The sequence below is a fragment of the Vombatus ursinus genome, unplaced genomic scaffold (genome assembly GCF_900497805.2).
Source record: "Vombatus ursinus unplaced genomic scaffold, bare-nosed wombat genome assembly UNPS02014782.1, whole genome shotgun sequence".
Lineage (NCBI taxonomy): Eukaryota > Metazoa > Chordata > Mammalia > Diprotodontia > Vombatidae > Vombatus > Vombatus ursinus.
This window is the reverse complement of record NW_020954560.1, coordinates 2,784,503-2,803,500: the sequence shown is the minus strand read 5'-3', so window position 1 is coordinate 2,803,500 and position 18,998 is coordinate 2,784,503. Positions and strand designations below refer to the sequence as shown.

The 18,998-nt window shown below is 41.0% G+C and overlaps 1 protein-coding gene across 1 annotated transcript in view; it reads left to right on the top strand.

The window, feature by feature from the left end:
• The window catches only part of WDR3 (WD repeat domain 3), a 32,254-nt gene that overhangs the window by 9,011 nt on the left and 4,245 nt on the right, over positions 1 to 18,998 (top strand). Inside the window, exons 6-25 of the mRNA XM_027866715.1 lie at positions 833 to 928; positions 2,707 to 2,820; positions 3,034 to 3,135; positions 4,370 to 4,467; positions 5,471 to 5,572; positions 6,477 to 6,707; positions 7,921 to 8,014; positions 9,425 to 9,526; positions 10,885 to 10,970; positions 11,124 to 11,259; positions 12,321 to 12,377; positions 12,661 to 12,761; positions 13,005 to 13,116; positions 13,257 to 13,391; positions 13,659 to 13,709; positions 14,670 to 14,735; positions 15,195 to 15,287; positions 15,761 to 15,808; positions 16,189 to 16,232; positions 17,176 to 17,304. Coding sequence (XP_027722516.1) covers positions 833 to 928; positions 2,707 to 2,820; positions 3,034 to 3,135; positions 4,370 to 4,467; positions 5,471 to 5,572; positions 6,477 to 6,707; positions 7,921 to 8,014; positions 9,425 to 9,526; positions 10,885 to 10,970; positions 11,124 to 11,259; positions 12,321 to 12,377; positions 12,661 to 12,761; positions 13,005 to 13,116; positions 13,257 to 13,391; positions 13,659 to 13,709; positions 14,670 to 14,735; positions 15,195 to 15,287; positions 15,761 to 15,808; positions 16,189 to 16,232; positions 17,176 to 17,304 — 1,997 coding nt within the window. The remainder of the gene's footprint in view (positions 1 to 832; positions 929 to 2,706; positions 2,821 to 3,033; positions 3,136 to 4,369; positions 4,468 to 5,470; positions 5,573 to 6,476; positions 6,708 to 7,920; positions 8,015 to 9,424; positions 9,527 to 10,884; positions 10,971 to 11,123; positions 11,260 to 12,320; positions 12,378 to 12,660; positions 12,762 to 13,004; positions 13,117 to 13,256; positions 13,392 to 13,658; positions 13,710 to 14,669; positions 14,736 to 15,194; positions 15,288 to 15,760; positions 15,809 to 16,188; positions 16,233 to 17,175; positions 17,305 to 18,998) is intronic.

Sequence of the window (18,998 nt, the reverse complement as noted above, 5' to 3'; positions counted from 1 at the left end):
TTAGTCTTGCTACCCAGCTCCTCCACTGAATGAAGGTGGGGAAATTTCATAAATGTATATACTGGGGACATTATAAATTCATGTTATCCAACCTCAGCTGCACCCTCACTGAAATAAGTCAGTCTTTTTATTCCTCCCTAACGGATTCCCTACCTCACTCCCTGAAGAAGCTTTTCCAAACTTTACCTGCCCTCCTCAAGCCCTTGCACCTCCTTCACCCTCCCAGTTAAAGACTTTGCCTTGCACTTCACCAAAAAAAAGTGAGGCCATTAATGTGAGCTCCCTCTTCTCCCATTCTCTTTATTTCAGAGGCCCTTTACATGTTCTCCTCTTCTTTCCCTTAGCCTCTGATAATGAAATGACTCTTCTCCTTGCCAGGACTAACCCATCTACTTCAGTGCCTGGCACAGAGAAGACATTGAATAAATATGTGTTTATTGATTCTGGGGCTGGAAAAGCTGTTTCTATAAAGACCACAGTGTATTGGAATGGATTCTCTTAGAAGTTGTGAAATCCAACTATCACCTTTTGTGGAGTAAGCCATTGAAGCTCTCAGAGCTGTGATTCGGTCTTAGTCATATAGCTCCTTAGTGGCCAAGCCAGGAGCCTAGGGCCTCCAATTATTCTCTTTCCACTAGGCTTCAATGCTTGGCAGATTAGTCTTTCCTCCCCTAGAGAGGAGAAAATTTACCTAAAGCTATCCTCTGAAAGGACTCCTTTTCAAAGCACAAAAAAACCCCAAGAAAATCAGCTGTAAAATATCCATACCAGTATAATGCGATATCGTAACAAGTGGAACTTCTAAAAGTCATGTTCTTTGTGTTCTGTTCAGGTTTGGGGACTGGCTCTGGTTTCTGAAGATAAACGCCTCATCACCGGAGCTGCGGACAGTGAGCTGAGGGCATGGGACATCACCTTTATAGAGGAGGTAATTGTTTGACCACATCTTCCTTTTCATGGCAATGATGAGCTTCGTGGTGTTTTTCAGACTGAAGTTTCACTTCAAAGGCCAAGGCCTTGTCTTCCTGTCTCATATGCCCAGAGAAAGAAAATTAAGTCAGCATCTGAATAGGGCCCCAGCTACCCTTGCTTATAGTCTCATGCCCTGTAGCTTATAAACTCTCCTCCTCCCCCCCTCCCTGAATCCCTGTGACTGGGCCCAAACTCCTTTCTATGCTTCTTTTCTTTCCTTCATCCCCATCTGCCTCAGGTTTCCCCACACATGAGGCCATTTGGAAGACCTGGCATACTTTTTTTTTTCAATTTTTTTTAGGCAATTGGGGTTAAGTGACTTGCCTAGGGTCACACAGCTAGTAAGTGTCAAATGTCTGGTCTGAGACCAGATTTGAACTCAGGTCCTCCTGACTTCAGGGCCAGTGCTCTATTCACTGCGGCACCTAGCTGCCCCGCTTGACACACTTCTTGCTCCTTGCCACTGCTTTAGATCGTTTCTTCGCTGTTCTCGCCAATCTCTCCTCTTTTGAGGTTTGTTCCTTTAACATCTGTCATTCTGTGCAGATCTTGTTGCAGTAACCTACTGGCCCCCAAATCATTTTCCTTTATTTCTTAAGGAGTTAACCACGAGGTTCACAGTCTTCTTTTCCTTCCCACCACCAGCCTTTGTACCCAGGGACTTCATGATCTATGTCGATGTTCCCTCAAACTTGGCTTCCCAGGTTATTAACCTCCTCAGTTCTTGTGAATTGCACCTTGACTTCACCTCAGTCATACCCTGGATCTCATCACCACCAAAGAGTATACTACCTCTCTGATCCAGACTCTGAATTTTTTTCTTACACCAGACTCCTTTCCTCCCATTTCTCCCTTTGCCTCACACCTTCAAAACCTGTTTTGTTTCCATTGTGTCTCTCTTGTTCTCCTAGTTCCATCACCCTTTCTCTAGGCTCACTTTACCCCCGAGCTACTTTGACCCTAACCACTTTCACTTTATAAAGTCTTCTGTCCTTGAGTCTCTTTCACTTTTGTCCCCCTGCCTAAATCCCCTCTTTGGATTTTCCTCAACCCAGGACCATCCCCCAACCTACCCCCTTGGTCAGTTGTCACTATTACTCACGTGCTGCTGAGATGCTGGAGGAAGCCATAATGAATGTTGAGTGGTTCAAGCAGCCTCCTTCAAAGCACTGGTCAGGTGCCTTCATACCTAAAGGTTTCCTGAAGCCCTTCATCTCCGCAAAGTTCCTCAAGGGCATGGGCTGCCTAATTTTTGCCTTTATCCCTAGCAGATGTTGGGCTAATAAAGTCCTGTTGAATTAAATTTAGATGAATTTCTTGTAGGTTTCTCACTTGCATTCTTCTTTAGGAAACATTGTCCCATAACTTAACATGTTCTCATTCAGTTGAGGTGCTAGAGTTGACGTGTAGTTCAGTGTGAGAGGGTCCATATGCTCTGGCGCAGGGAGAGGTGGAGGAAAGGACAGGGCTCTTTCTGTACCCCAGACTTGGGCAGTGTGGAGGATGCAGAGTCACAGCTGGTGGTGATGCTAGTATTCATTGATGGCAGAGTAGTCGGTGGTGTTTGGACAGGATTGTTCTGTTGTTAGAGAGATCCAGGCCATGAAGAACCCAAGCTGCCCGTGTTCTCTGACCAGCTTTTAGGGCGGGAACATTCCATGTCATGGGGCAAAGACAGCAGCCTCTTCTACAGTGTCTTTTTTTTTTGTCTTTCTATGTGCATGCAATGAATAGATGAAAGACCTTGATGAACCCAACTCAAAGAAGAGCAGAGGATCTTCGCTTGGGATGCAGGGGACTCATGGGACAGTGACTGGGGACCCTGAAGCGGATGAAGACCCTGAGGATGTAATGGTCCATTCTTGCAGTTATCTCTTTCCTGAGGCTGATGGGTTAGGGAAGGAAGCGCTGCAGGGTTTGGGGATGTGCATATGCCGCTGCTCTTTAGAGAACGCCAGTCACCCTTCTTCTGAATCCCACTGTTCACTTGTTTATTTTTCCTTCCAAAGAGGCAGCAGAGCCTGCCTTTCACCACTGTCTCTTCTCTTGCTTCCTTTGTAGCGTATTCTTTCATGTAGCAAAGCTGGTTCCATAATGCGGGAAGGAAGAGACCGCGTTGTAAATCTTGCTGTTGACCGGACAGGCAGGATTCTTGCTTGTCACGTAAGTAATAAACATAGTGGGGAATAGAAAACTCCTCCTTTCTTATAAAGTGTGAAATGACATGTTTTCATGGATCCTGTTAATTCATTTCAGTGTATTGTCTACACATTTACATCTTAAGATCCCTAATTTATTATCGGTGTCATGGTTGTTATTATTTAAAGTGTATCCCTGTTTTACAGATGAGTTAACTGAGGTACAAAGAAATTACAGGACTTTATATAGAATCATAGGTTTAGATTTAGAAGAGACCTTGGGAAACAAATGAGTCACCATCTATTTTTACTGATCCCTGACTGAACCTATCCTCCATATACAGACAGTTCTTGCTTTATGTAAATTCACGTTATTCAAATTTGATTTTATGTAAAGAATTCTGAAAGAAATCCACATTCCAAAAAAACCACGTGTGTTAACTTTACCGTATAGTATTATGCACTTGCTTGCTGCTTCTGCCTGCTTGGCTTGGTGCTCCATGGCATTCCACCAAACTCCCACCCCTCAAAGTGAAAGCGGAAGAAATGGATGCATGGAAAAACCACTGCTGGTGGATTGGGGGCTTGGCGTGAGACCTCTGGTGTTGAGAGAGTAGACCTTTGCCCTGCTCCTCCCATTTGCCTGTGTGTCTAACCCCCACCTGTCCATGTCTCCTCCCCACATGTTCTTCCTTAGTTCTGGCCAGGCCCCAGCATGGCTGCCCTGGCCCCTATGTGTTCCTCTTCCAACTGCTGTTGCTTCTCTGTCCCCAGTTCCCACGTGTCCTTGAACTGTATCGTGGCCCCCTTCCTCTCATCTTCCCCCCCTCCCCTTTCTGCATCTGTGGGCAAATTCACATTATGTAAAAATCACTTTACATAGAGATCTGCAAGGCAGTCCACTTAACGTAAAGTGAGAAGTGTCTGTATATACGTGTTTTATTAGCACCATTGTAAATATCCCCTTACAGCTTCAAATCTGGGTAGTTTAAAATTGCCGTAAATGGAAATACCATTTAATCCATTCACCTCATTTAAAAGATAAGGAAACTGAGGCCTCACAGATTGAATGTTTTGTTTAAGGTTGCACTAGAACAAGAGTAACCAGCTCTTATCATTCCAAATTCAGCACTGTTTGCCATCATAATCCAGCCCCTGCCAGGGGAGAAGAATTAGATCGAGACCTGACTGTAGATAAAATGGATTTTGGTATTCTTTCTTCATGGTTGAGTTAATATCAGTCTGCTTGCCTCTTGCAGGGAACTGATTCTATTTTAGAAGTGTTTTGTATTCTTTCCAAAGAGGAAATTCAGAAGAAAATGGATAAGAAAATAAAGAAAGCCAGGAAAAAAGCTAAGTAAGTTCTGTCAGCTTATTTCAACTACGAATGTATGGCACAATCAACATTTTACTGATGGGAAAATTGAAATTTCATTTAGAGGAATGAGAATTCCCCCCGCCCCCCCCTTTTTTAAAGGCAATAATTAGTGGCACAAACTAGGTTGTCATCAGCCATCTCTTCTTAAATAATAACTTATGAATACATGATGTTTCCTTTATCTGGAATCCAGCTTACAAGTTGCTTATCTATAACTGGGCAATAAAATTTCCATAAGGGATAGGAGCCTTAGTGGAAGAAGGTTGTTCAGTCGTCTAAGGCTACTCCTTAGAAGCTGGACACACGATCTGTGTTGCTGAGGCTAATAGGCTAATGCAGTCTTACATTTCAATAGCTGAAAGTGTCAAGCAAATAATTTTAATTAGCCTTCTGTAACAACTCACCCTTTTTCTTTTTATAATTAAAAATTTTCTTTTTTAAATTTTTATTCCAAATTCTCTTCATCCCCCACCCATTGAAAAGGCAAGAAATACTCAGTATACGTAATCTCATTCTTTCTTAATGGGCATTTGCAGTTCCTATTGGACCCTTCCTTGTATTACCAGTACAATAATCTATAAGCTGCTCTAGCCAGCCGTTAAATTGAGTTACTTTCCTTAGAAAAACTTGTTAGAGAAGATATTTCATTTCCTCGAGAGCTCATTTTAATTTGATCTGTCTGCTTTAATGCCCATTTCCCCTTTTTTCCTTTGTACACAGGACACATACAGGAGAACTATTCCTCCCCACTCATTTCTGGCATGTTTTACCTGTCTGCCTGTGGCATGAGCAGATGTTTAGCTAACCTCCTCTTGAGTTCCACTGTCAAAAGAAATTCTTAAGAATTTGAATAAAAGCCCTTGTTTTGGATATAATTATTTTGGACCACATTGGGAATTCTTTTAGTGGAAGGATACTCTGAGAAATGCATAAATTGGTTTGTTTTTTAAGAGGTGTGAATTTTAGGATTTTTTTTTTCTAGATTAAGTTCTGGGGAAGGGGAGCAGGAGGACGTTGCAGTCAGTGTGTCTGTGCAAGACGAGATCCAGCGGGTAGCTCGCATCAAAGCTTCGGCCAAGATCAAGTGAGTGAATGTGGTGCTCGCTCTCCCTACGGAGCTTTGAAGTTACATTTTCATTTGATCCAGAAGGTGGAGCTTGGAGGTGGCCTTGAGAGTCACAGCCCAGCTTCCCTGCTGCAGCGTTCTTCCTGAGGTTTGCCTTCATCCCTACAGTCAGTAATTTTATAGTATTATATTCCCCCTGCGCACCTCACAGAGAATTTTGGTTTTATGTCTAATGCATTTATCATGTATTGTTTTGTGTTATAGTTACCTCTGTATGCCTTTTCCCACTGCTAGAGTGTAAGTTTGATGAGGGCAGGGACTTTCTCTTACTTAAATATTGTATTTATACCAGCGCTTAGCATTCTACATTTTAGATGCTTAGTAAATGTTATTGAATTGGTCGCTGTACAGAGCTGGACGCAGCCTTTCTCTTCCCTTCCCCTTTTTTCTCCCCCATAAAACCAAACTAAAAAACAATAATAAAAAACCAGTGTTCTTACTACTAACTAGGCATAGAAATTGATTCTTGATTTAGGCAAGTAACTCTTTGTAAAATAAATCGTTGGCTTTGATCACACAACCCTGTCTTCATTCTTTGTGCTGTCCTTGTGGCTTTCCATCTTCACCTCACTGAGTAGTAGTTTACCCTGTTTCCTCCTTTGTAGCAAAAAAGTAAATTGGTAACAGGCTACAAAAGGTTGTTCCTCAGAAAATAATCGTATTATTAGCGTTGCTATTGTCAAGATTGTTCAGGCATGACATTTTTGAATCTTGAAAATTGTTTACAGGTGAATGTCCCATTGCTGTGTTTTCCATCCAGATTGGTCAGAGTCTTCTGAACACAGAGAAGAGGACAGCTTTGTGTAGAAATTGACAAGCTTATGACTGGAATCCAATTTGAAGTTAATTTTATCTCACACAGGTCCTTTGACTTGATTCATTCTCCCAATGGAGGGTTGAAAGCTGTCTTCCTGCTGCAAAACAACCTAGTAGAAGTGTATACTCTGAACCCATCCATGCCCGCCCCACAGCCCATCAGGACAGCCAGGATCACCATCGGGGGTCACCGCAGTGATGTCCGCACCTTGTCATTTAGTTCTGACAATATTGCTGTCCTTTCAGCGGCTGCTGATTCTGTCAAGATATGGAACAGGTTTATGAATCTGCTTTTCTTAGTGGCTGTTCTCCCCAGAGTGCTCTCCTTCCACTTGTTCTGTGGTTTAATTTTAAAAACTTAGCAGTTCCCCAAGCACCCAAATGCACTTCCTTAAAAATTCATCAGTATGACATTTCATTTTTTTTTTTACTGTAACTTGAGACTGAGTTTATAAAGAGGTTGAACTTCGTTTTTTGTACTTCGTATTAACCTTTAAATCTAAAATTTTTATGATACTATAAAATGAAATTTGGACCTGAGTAATATATATTTGAATTTTATTCTTAAATATAATTCATGTTAGTTATACTAATTATAATCATTAAATAATTTCAGTTAATAGTACCAGAATTAAATTATTTTAAAAATAGTATGGGTAATAGGTATTAATGATTGTTAATTATATGATTAAATGTCATTGATAATGACATCTACGTAATGGACTTTATAATTTGCAAGGCATTTTACACACATGACATCATTTCAGTCTTACAACAATACTGTGAGGGAGATACTACCAGTATGATGAGAAAACTGAGGCTAAGAGAACTTAAGTGATGGCCGGATCATAAATCAGGATTTGCTCCATCAGGCTGCCATTGCTGTCCTCTTGGCATGTTAGCCTTTCATTGATACCACGTTGTGGGAAGAAGTAGCCAGATGAACATGGAGAATCTGTTACGACACTTAGAGGTGTTTGAAAGTGTATATTTCTTTTGTTTTTTGATTAAGAAGTTGCCATCCTAACTCATGAGCTAACTTCACTTTGGCCATTCCTCCCTCCCCTTCCCCCACTTTACTGATTATAAGGAATATTCCATGACACTTTAGAAGTAGGATTCCACAAAGGAAAATTCTTCCTTTGATTGCTCAAGGAAGGTCTTTCTCAAGGGCATAAAGTTCTATGTGGAGTGGTAGGTCCTATTATAGAAGTATTAAGGGTGTATTTGAGCCCTGAGTTACTAAGGCTTTCTTTATTTTTTAATGCCGAAACCCGCAAGACCAACTCACATGTCGAAATGGTCTAATAATGAGTTCTTTGAAACTTAAGAGCCTTAGGATCAAAATAGTGGAATGTAGTAGGGATGGGTGATCCCCTCTATAAGGGAGAAAAGGTTCTGTCTTTACTTATTTAGGGAGTTAGAGAAGCTGGTGAATAAGGTCCTTTCCAGCTCTAATGTCTGATCCTATGATCCTTCCTTTCCTACAGGTCTACACTGCAATGTATTCGGACAATGACTTGTGAATATGCTCTCTGCTCATTATTTGTTCCTGGAGATCGGCAGGTGATCATAGGAACAAAGGTAAACAGAGGCTTCTTTTGGATTTCTAAGGCTTTTTTAGATCATTTTGTGGAAATGTCATTCCTTAAGTAATCAGGGACAACTAGGTCTTTAACCAGCAGCAAATAACAAGAAGGGTATAGGACCATCATCTTCTGATTGTTGGATCAGGCAGTTTGAAATGCTCATCCTAATTTGAAAGTAATTTAAAAAGTAAAAAATATATATATATTTGTGTAGTACTTTATAATTTAGGAGGCATCTTGGTTTAGTGGAAAGAATTGCAATTAGATGACAGATGTTCAGTTCTACCAATCTTATAGACCTGTAGCAAGAATCAAATTAAACTATATAAAGTGCTTTAAAATTTTAAAGCAAAATATAAATATGAGTAGTATTATTTTTACATGTTATCTGATTTGAGCCTCACGGTCATCATGAGGTGGACAAGGAATGGCATTATCCCTGTTTTATAGAAGAAAAAACTGAGGCTTTAACTGAGGTTTAAATAATTTGCTCAAAGTCTTAGTGTCAGTAAGAGAGAGTCATAATTAGAATTCATCTCTCGTGAGTCATTATCGAATGCTCTTTTCACTAAGCCACATTGATGTTCTTTTCCTTTCTTTTGTCTCAGCATTCAGTCAGTCAGCCAGTTAATCAAGCACATATGTGCCAGGCATTGTGCTAGATGCTGGGGATAGGAAGACAGAATAAACAAACCACACCATTGTGGGGTATCGGCATGTCTATTATAAGTATATATTATAGTGTATATTATAATACACACCAGAGAGGATCCAGGAAGAGAGGGGTGGTCATCAGTGTAAGATGCTACAAGCATCTGAAAACAAGCAAGCTGAGAGGTCATTCATTGGTCATTTTGAAGAACAGTCTGTTTAATCGTGAGGTTGAAAGACAAATTGTAATGGATTGAGAAATAAGTGAAAAGAGTAAGAGAGTAAATTTTATAGGAATATGATTGTGGAAGAGAAGAGATTAAGGATGGTTGTGATAGCTTGAGGGGATGATAAGGTCAAGTAGCAAGATAGGAAATGATGATAAAAGTATTTCTCAGTCTCATAGTCAGCAAATTATCAGCAAAATAACTTCACTTTGGGGAGTGAGTTAGGCAGCTCAGCCTGATTTCAGGGCTTCTTTTCCTCCATTTATTAGCTTGTACATTTGCTGATCAGTCTTAGGTTTATTTTGATTATGTGGGCCCTCTGTTCTTGGTGTTCCCGTTTGGAAAACTGGATTTATATAAAAGTATCATTGCCACCCACCATGCCAGTAAAGAGTGTGAAGACTAGAATTTGGGATCTATTCCTTAATTCACTCACCTGCTCTAGGTACATTGTGTGAGCTGTATGGTCAGTAATGCTACTGGGTAATGCTACTGGGTCCCAGAGTATTTATTGTGTATCTTTTCAGACAGGGAAGCTGCAGCTTTATGACTTGGCTTCAGGAAATTTGCTGGAGACAGTTGAGGCACATGATGGAGCTTTGTGGTCAATTTCACTCTCTCCAGATCAGGTAACTAAACGAGGTACTTAATATTCAATTCTTCCTTCAAACTTCATGGCTCCATTCTTAGGATCATGCTTTGCACAACCATGCATGTTTTTCTCAGGATTTATTTTCCATGAGGTTTCTTTTTGCAGATGTGGGCTGGTCCAGATCTTGAGACTCCTTATATGACATCATTTCCAGATGACATATCTTTTAGGAAATAAATTCTCTCTTATCTTCTTCCTTAAATAAGCTTTCTCTCTCTCTCTCTCTCTCTCTCTCTCTCTCTCTCTCTCTCTCTATTTATCTCTCTCTCTCTATATATATATATATCAGATCATTTCTCCCCCTGTTGCCTCTGAGTTCCTGTCTCTAGAAGTGTCTGAGACTTCAGAGCAAACACTCCCACAAAATAATATGACTGGTTTTTAATCACTGTCATCCTTTTCAAAATAATTAGGGTGTATACACTTCGTCCAGTGATTCTTTGTCTGCTCATCACATTTTGAGGGCTCCTGTGGAGTTGTCACTGCTGAGAGCACATACTTTTGTATATTGGCATTAATGGCCAATCGATTTTGAGGGGTCAACTTGACCTTTTGGTAATCTCAAAAAATCATTCAGAGTCGTATCTGTTGAATAAGATGGGTGATCAAGTTGGGTAATCCTTTTAGGGGCAAAAATGAGGTGTGATGAAGAATAATTGGTTTTCTTTGTATTTCTAAATTGAAATGCATTTTTAAAAGTGTTTTGAGGAGTAGAAGTGTTGTTGTGCAGACTCTCAATGAATACTTGGATGGACAGTATTCACTTAAATGCATGACAGTGTAAATTCTATTGTGTTGGTTTTACGATCTTTCCCATTACTTTATGGTTAATCCTTATATAAATGATCTTTTCATTCTGACTAAGACCAAAAATAACTTCTGACTGGGGTCAAGTTATATGTGGCAGTATGTAAGTCTCAGTTATTATAACTTCCCTCAACCTCCTGCTGTTCTTTGGTTAAAGAGAAATGTGGAAGGGGTGAGGTGGCCAGAGGGGAGCACTGGAGCGCTGGCAGCTGAAGAACTTCTCTGCACCAGATTGAAGACCCTCCCTAAAGAGTCTCTTTTCCTCAAAGCATTGTGGGCCAAGACCTTTCACCAGTAATTATCTATTACTAAGGTTGCGGCAGGGAATTTCTCAAGTTGACACATAATTTGTGGCCGTGGAGTTTTTTCTCCTGATGGCGATTGCAGCCATTTTCGTAGCTTCCAAACCAGGTTGTTAAGATGAGAAGACAATCTTTAGAATCCCATGTTGGAGCCAGCCTTTGAGTTTCTTCCAAGCCCAGAGATGCTTAGGCTTCCAGAATTAATTTTTAGTTCTTTGTCTTTCAGCGTGGCTTTGTGACTGGTGGTGCTGACAGATCTGTCAAGTTCTGGGATTTTGAGTTGGTGAAAGATGAAAACTGTGCCCAAAAAAGGTGAGTGTGATAGTTTTGAGTAATGGTCTGAGATCCATATGAGTAGGCATTGTTTTGTTTCGTTTTGTCTTGTTTTTGATAATTGTGGACTTTCAGAGGTGTAGGTGATCCCAGAAGTCATTTAGACCTTGTTTTCTTCTTGCATGGTGCTAGGCTTTCTGTGAAGCAGACCCGGATCTTGCAGCTTGATGAGGAAGTTCTCTGTGTGCGCTATTCCCCCAGTCAGAAGTTGCTGGCTGTGTCTTTGCTGGACTGTACGGTGAAAATCTTCTATGTTGACACTTTGAAGGTACAGCCAGATACTGTGATTTGAACTGGTGATGAAGTAACTGGTTTTTCCCCTTCTGTAGGTGTTCCTCTCTCTGTTTGATAGATATGCTTTCTAAAAAAGCTGATTTGTAAGTCACATATTTGTTAATTGAGTAATTTTATATGGGGATAGGATAGAGTTGCAAATTTGTTTAAATAATCATAAATTGAATAATTTAAGTGAATCACTTCCTAATTTTATCTTCTTTATGAACTTGGTTTGTTATATACCAGGCTTGCTAAAAGCAAAGTGTATTTGTATCCTTAGGTCAAAAGAATCTCATGTCCTTAAGATTTTAAGGAACCTCCCAGCTATGCTAGAGAGCGAATCTCTCTCTTTTAAGTCAAGTAAATAAGCATTTATTAATCAGTTATTGTGTAGCAAGCACTGGTGATACAAAGAAAGGCAAAGAACAATCCCTGTTCTTAAGAAACTCGAAGTTTAGTGGAGGAAACATCATGCACATAATCAAGTACAAAGAAGATATACAGGATAAATGGGAGATAGTCAACAGAGAGAAGGCCCTAGTATTGAGGGGGATCAGGAAAGCCTTCTTGTAGAAGGGAGCATTTTAGCAGGGACTTGAAGGAAGCCAGAATGCAGAGAGGAGGGGGAAGAAAGTTCCAGGCAGGAGGGACAGCCAATGAGAATATACTTTATAATTACTCTACAATAACATCTCTTGTTTTCTGAGTCTTTGTATTTAGGGGCCTCAGGATAGGAGCTATGGCAGCTGATTTTTCAGCGTTGCCTAGAGTTATGGCCCACCATAAGGTGGTCTGCCAGCAAGAGATCTAAGTGATTTCAAATTTTATTAGGCATCTCAATTATAAATATTGTAGAAGCTATTATGCAAAGCATTCTGCTAGGCATGCAGTGGATTTAAAACCATGATCATCTTAGGGTTGATATTTGGTCATTTGGACATCGGAAGAAAGTGAGCATTGCACTGAATGTTACAGTGAGACCTTAAGATGTTAAATTGCATCTGTATTTTGAAAATAAAGCTAAATTACTGTTTTTCTTTCTTTTTGTATTAGTTTTTTCTGTCTTTATATGGACACAAACTACCTGTTCTGTGCATGGACATCTCTTATGTAAGTAAAGCTTTAAAAAGTTCCCAAAGCTATCTATCATCTTAATCAGAGGATGACCATTCTGAGATAATGGTTGGTTGTGGGGACCCCTTGATTTCTTCATTTAAGATACGACTTCAAGCCGTCTCACCCTTGTCTGTGAACAGTTTGCCAGTGGCTCTGTGTTAAAGTGGGGGCCTTGGATCGCATAACCTATAGGGTCGTTGTGGGTAGTGGGCTTTGTAAACCTTATAGTACTGTGGAAGTTAATGTTAACAATTCCTTTCTTGAACTTTCCTCATAGGATGGAGCCCTGATAGCAACTGGCTCTGCAGACAGGAATGTGAAAATCTGGGGCTTAGACTTTGGGGACTGCCATCGGTCTCTCTTTGCTCATGATGACAGGTGAGCAGGTGGTCCTTTCACGCAAGAGCAACCACGGAGCCACTTTTTGGATCTCCCCCCACGCTGTGGAAGTCCACGTGGCCTCGCTTTACAAAGAAAAGCCCAATGTGGCCGCTAGAGACTGTGTCTGCTCCCCTGGGGACGGCCACTCAGCTTTAGCCGTTCACACCTGGAAGGCTTTTTACTGCAAGGGTTCTTTTGCTGCCTTGGGGACTTCCATGTGGGTATTTCTCTCATTTTCAGTGTCATGTGTCTGCAGTTCGTATCCAAGTCTCATCTCTTCTTCACTGCTGGGAAGGACCACAAGATTAAACAGTGGGATGCAGATAGGTTTGAACACATCCAGACCTTGGAGGTAATCTGCTGGCCATTCTGTTCCAGCTGTGTTTTAAAGTGGTTCTGAGCCTTGAACCCTCACAGTATTTGGTGTGAGTAGTGATGGACGACTGCCGTGCCGTGCTTCCTCACTTGGCTCCTTTGCTTCCTCTTCTCCAGGGCCACCACCAGGAGGTGTGGTGCTTGGCTGTTAGTCCTAATGGTGATTACGTTGTATCGTCATCCCATGACAAATCCCTCAGACTGTGGGAGAGAACAAAGGAACCGCTCATCTTGGAGGAAGAGCAGGAGATGGTAAGGCTGTCAACTTCAGTTTCAGACATCTTAGCATCCATGGGGCATGTGCAGATGGAATCCAGCTGAAGGATTGCGGGTGGCCTCTGCAGGGGCCAGAGCTCGTGCTGAGTGACCAGTTCAGAGGCCATCTGTCCAGTGGCTGGGGAGCTCACCTCACTTTTGTGAAGACTATGGGTGTTCTCTGAGACGTCTCATTGCCTGCAGTCATGTGGTAATCCGTGACACTTAAATAAATTAACTTGTTCATATTTTGTATCTTGGCAGCAAAGAGAAGCAGAGTATGAGGAGAGTGTGGCCAAAGAAGACCAGCCAGTAGTAAGTAAAGCTCTCTGCCTATTAGAATCGGGGTTTATAACTTGTCTTATGTTATTTTATTTTATTTTATTTGTTTGTTTTTTGTTTTTTGGGTTTTTTTGTTTTGTTTTGTTTTTAGGCAATTGGGGTTAAGTGACTTGCTCAGGGTCACACAGCTAGTAAGTGTCAAGTGTTTGGTCTGAGGTCGGATTTGAACTCGGGTCCTCCTGACTTCAGGGCTGGTGCTCAAGATCCACTGCGCCACCTAGTTGCCTCAACTTGTCTTATTTTAAAGCAACAGTTCCCAAACTTTTCCAGCCATAAACTGGTTGATTGTGGGGGTGATGTTGCTGGTTCCCTAGGTAATGTTATTTGTGCATCATTGTCTTCCACAAAGAATCCCATGGCAGTAGTAAAAAATGGTATCTTGCAGATGATTGACAGTTCAGTATGATTGTTTGTCTTGTAATTCAAGAAATGTCTTTACAGCTCCCAGTGCTAGCACTTGAGTGCCTGTGTGACCCTGGGCACATAACTTAACCTCCCTGTCCCTGGTTTCTCTAATCTACAAAATGGAAATAATATTTGTATTGCCTGTCACAGGGTTCTTGTGAAGAGCAAGCTTTGTAAACTGTAAAACCTTCTGAATTGTTATAATTAGTATGGTATAAACCTTAAGTTTGAATAATTGTAATTTATTTTAGGAGGTTGTAGAGAATTGTTTTTACTTCTGATATGTGGGATAAATCTGAAAGAAACAAGAAATTGAATCTTCCTTTTAGATGTTTTTGAGGAAAAACTTTTGAAAAGTGTTGAAAATTGTTTTAACCTGTAATTGGGGAAAAATAAAATATATATATTTTAAGAAGAGGCATTAGATATTACCGAGGAGGGGAATGTTCTTCTAGAAGGATTTAAGGAATCATGTTTTTTTGCAGCTTTTGTGATAAGAACTTAAAGTATCTTTTTTTCTTTATGCAGGTTCCTGGAGAGGCTCAAGGTGACACTTACTTTCCTGGAAAGAAAACTATCGAAACCGTCAAAGCGGTAAGTTAGTGTAGAAATAGAGAGTATTTATTTTCTTGGCACAGTCCCAGCTTTCTTATGAATCTGCCTTACTGCTTATCAATCAAAAGGCCCTTTTGTGGCAGAGGAATGATGAAATGAGGATTGTAGCCAACAGCAGAGAGTAGCCTGGGAAGAAAAGGCTGGCTCTCTTGAATGAGCATTCCTGCCAGCTGCCCTACTTTAGATGTTGGATCGTGCAGCCTGAGTTAGCAACACCACTGATCCCCTTCTCATTGATCAAAACCAAAGGGTCCCCAAATGTTCTGAGACCCTTGTATGTATGTTCATTTGATTACTTTGTGCCTGGGTTGCAGGATTTTTCCAGTTGCATTTGGTTAAACTGAGTCCAGCAAAGGTGTTGATCTGACCCTTCAGATCAGGCCTTCTGATTTTAATGGAATGTGTTGTTTTGGCCTCTTCCCTGTATGTCCTGGGCAGGCTGAGAGAATCATGGAGGCCATCGTGCTGTACCGAGAAGAGACCGCAAAGATGAAAGAACATGAAGCCATTTGTAAAGCTGCAGGGAAAGAGGTAAGAGAACCATTGGTTTCCCTTCAGGAAGTGGGTTTATATAAAGTCATTTCCTGAGTAGAGGCAGTGGGTCAAACGATGAGATAGATGATATACAATCAAAGGAGAAGAAGTAAATGTGGTGGGGAATGCTTATATGTAAACATTAAGAACAAGGCCTGAGGAGACTGAGGGAGGGAGGGTTGCATGAAGGTAAGGCTGGTTTCATGGAGAAAGTAAGGATGAGAAATTTTGGTATGAGGTGAGTAAAGGCCTCCTTTGATAAGCCCAGCTACAGTAGGTTACATATGTTACAGAATCAGGCATTGTTTGGGAGCTCCTAGACCTCTTTTTTTTTTTCTTTTACTCCTTAACTAGAGCCCAGCAAGACTTATTTCCATGCTTACTTGGTCGCAAAGTCCTCATACTGCATGGACGTTGATCTGACAGAGGGCTCTGGTGAATAATTCTATTGAACCTTGTTTTCTTGACAGGTTCCTCTTCCGGTTAACCCCATCTTATTGGCTTATGGAAACATCTCGGTGAGTACATCTTAAGAGCTTCTACCATTCCCCTTTGGACATCCTCCCGGAGACAAGAAGGAAAAGGGCTTTGTGTTTGGGTGGGAAAACATTTTGATTTTTAAGAATCTTAGCTAGATTTGTGTCTGCTTCTAAACATTAGTTGGACATTATATGTGGGCTTCTGGGTGCTCAGGGTCATTGTCTAGGATCTCTTGTATATTATTTCATCTGGTTGCGCTCCGAGAAGGATATCCTTGAGTCATGCCAATTTCTTTCCCCTAGATGAGATGGCTCTCCTAAATGAGCATTCCTGCTTTTATGGGAAAGCTTTTGTAGTTTGTAGTTTTTGGCTAATTAGCCAAAGGAGGACTACTGATACTCTTTATATTCATTTACAGCCTTCCGCATATGTTCTGGAAGTGTTTAAAGGAGTCAAGTCAAGGTGGGTGCCAGGAAATTTTGTTCATAACAAGACTTCTTTAAATTTTTATTTATGTAAATCATCAGTGAGTATTGTGCCTGTCATAAGCAGAGCCCCATACGTGAGCACTAGGGAGGGTCTAAAAGGAAAATAACTTAATGAGCCCAGTGGAAGCTGTCTTCATCAGGACTTTGTGAACACCCTAGAAAACCAATCATTGTGCTGGTGTTTACTCTTTCTCTGGACATTAATAGTCACTCAATTGATTACTGTATGAGAAACATGTCAACAAAGGCACTAGCTACTTATTTGCAATTTAAACATTAGTTATTGGTGACATAATACTAATAGTTTTCAAAGCATCATTCTGCATATTTCATTTGATGTTCCACAGGTGCCTTGTGAGAGGTCAGCAGGCCAAGTTTTATAGATAGAAAGACAGAGATTCAGATGCTAGGTGAAATGACTAGTGCACAAAATGGTGACAAGTCTAAGACAAGAGTCCAGGTCTGGTGTTTATGGGCAGAGTATATAACAGTGTGTTAGAATGCACATCTAAACGAATGAACCAAACAGTAAGTGCTTCCTACCTGAAAGTCATTGACAATCTTAGAATCATAGACTCCAGACACGGTCTGGTCTCACCCATAATTCATGCCACCCTGAAGGGTTCTGGCTTTGTTCTTAGTTTAGCGTAGCTCCTGGGAGATTTGAGTGTTTTTGTAGTAGATTGTAAACAAAGGAATTAGTTAGCCAAAGAAGGTTATCAAGAGAGCTTATGTGTAAGTTAGAGATTATTTGTCTGTATCTCTAGCATCAGAGTTGATATAATAGAGGATGGCTGTTTTTCTGCTAAACCGTCCTTGGAGCCACAGTCAGAAAGAGATCACTGCCCTGTGGGGCCATTGCTGTGATCACTGCAGCCCTGTTTTATGCCCTTCTCTCTCCCTCTTTGCCGTTGAAGCGAGTTGGAGGAGGCCCTCCTGGTGCTGCCTTTCTCGTATGTGCCAGACATTCTGAAGCTTTTTGATGGATTTTTCCAGCTGGGCTCTGATGTTGAACTCCTCTGCCGATGCCTCTTCTTCCTCCTCAGGTAACATTCCCTCCCCAAGGATCCCTAGCGTTCCACATTGTAGGTTGTTCAAAGGTAGCGTCACGCAGCCAGAGGAGGACCTCAGATTCTTAAGCCCTTCATTCACATTTCTAGTGACTCCAAAAATGCAGTGTAAGCTTGTGCGTACAAATTATTTTGCTGTGCTTGGAATTGATGTCTTTATTTTTAAAATAAGAGTAGTCATCCATTTCTCTGAGTTTTCACCAGGAGTGTCAGGACATAAATTGTTGTAGAAATGCTTAATCATGAGTATTCATATTGTATTTTTATAGCCTAACTTGATCCTTTGGGATTTTCTGACTCTACGTCATGTTTTCACTGTATGAATGTCCTTTTTTTCCCTTGCTGTGGTCTTCATTGGAAACCTGGGCATACTTTTTCTGTACTGGGAATACTCATGAAAATTACTCTGTTTTACTCTACTTTAGTCCCATGTTATCTGGACATCTTCAGATAGATTGGTATCTCCTCAGTAGGTGCAAAATGGAACTCATTTTCTTCACCCTCTAAAACATGCATTCTCCAAACTTCCGTCTTACTTTTGAGTTCGCTACCATCTGTAATTACCTGCTTGTTTGATTGATTTTAATCGCACACAACCCCTGAGTCTTCCTTGACTCTTCCCTCTCCCTTCACCCCAAATCGTTAGTTGCCAAACCTCATTGTACCTCCACAGCATTTCTCACTTCTGCGCCTACCTTTCTCACACTGCCATCACCCTAGGTCAAGACCTCATCACTTCCCGCCTGAACTGTTGCAATAGCTTCCTTACTGATTTCCCAAGATTTCTATTTTCTCCATTTTGTCCTCCATGAAATTGCCATCATCACACTTCTAATGCGCCGGTCTGACCATAGCGTTCCCTTGCTAAATCAGAGGTGCTTTCTTGCTTCTTGCATGAATCACAAACTCTCTAGTTTAGCACTTAACGTTTTTTATGTTGTAAGCACAGCTTACTTTTCCAGATTTATTTCACATTAACAATCTTCAGGCATTCAGTGGTTCCTGTCAAGCTGTCTTAGTGTTTTTCAGACCCTTCATTCCTTCTCCTTCCTTCTTGCCTTTGCAGCAGCCGTCCTTGAAGCCTGGAGTGCTCTCCCTACTTAACCTCTTAAAATTCTTAAGTGTCACCACTTTCAGGAAGCCTTTCCCTGCTCCCTAGTTGCTTGTCTGTATATGTGTTATATACCTCCAGTAAAAAGGAATTCCCTTTGAGGGCAGAGGCTATTTTCATTTTGTCTCTAGCACTAAAACAGTACTTTGCACATAGTACATACTTAATGTGTTTTGAAATGAACTAGATTGAATAATCTTATTTGCAGATGACAGGCTTCTCAAAGGAATAGCTTATTTCTTTTTTTTTGTGTGTGTGTGTGTGTGAGGCGATCGGGGGGGGGGGGGGGGGGGTTAAGTGACTTGCCCAGGGTCACCCAGCTAGTAAGTGTTAAGTGTCTGAGGCTGGATTTGAACTCAGGTCCTCCTCACTCCAAGCCACCTAGCTGCCCCTGAATAGCTTATTTTTTAAATGACAGATAAGAAGTTAGAAAGATAACGAAGATAAAAACAATGAAACTATGGGCTCCTCTTGGATTTTCTATGCAGGAACACCAAAGTATATACAGAATAAATAAATGTAAGATAATTTGGAAGGGTGGGGACTAGCATTTGGGAGG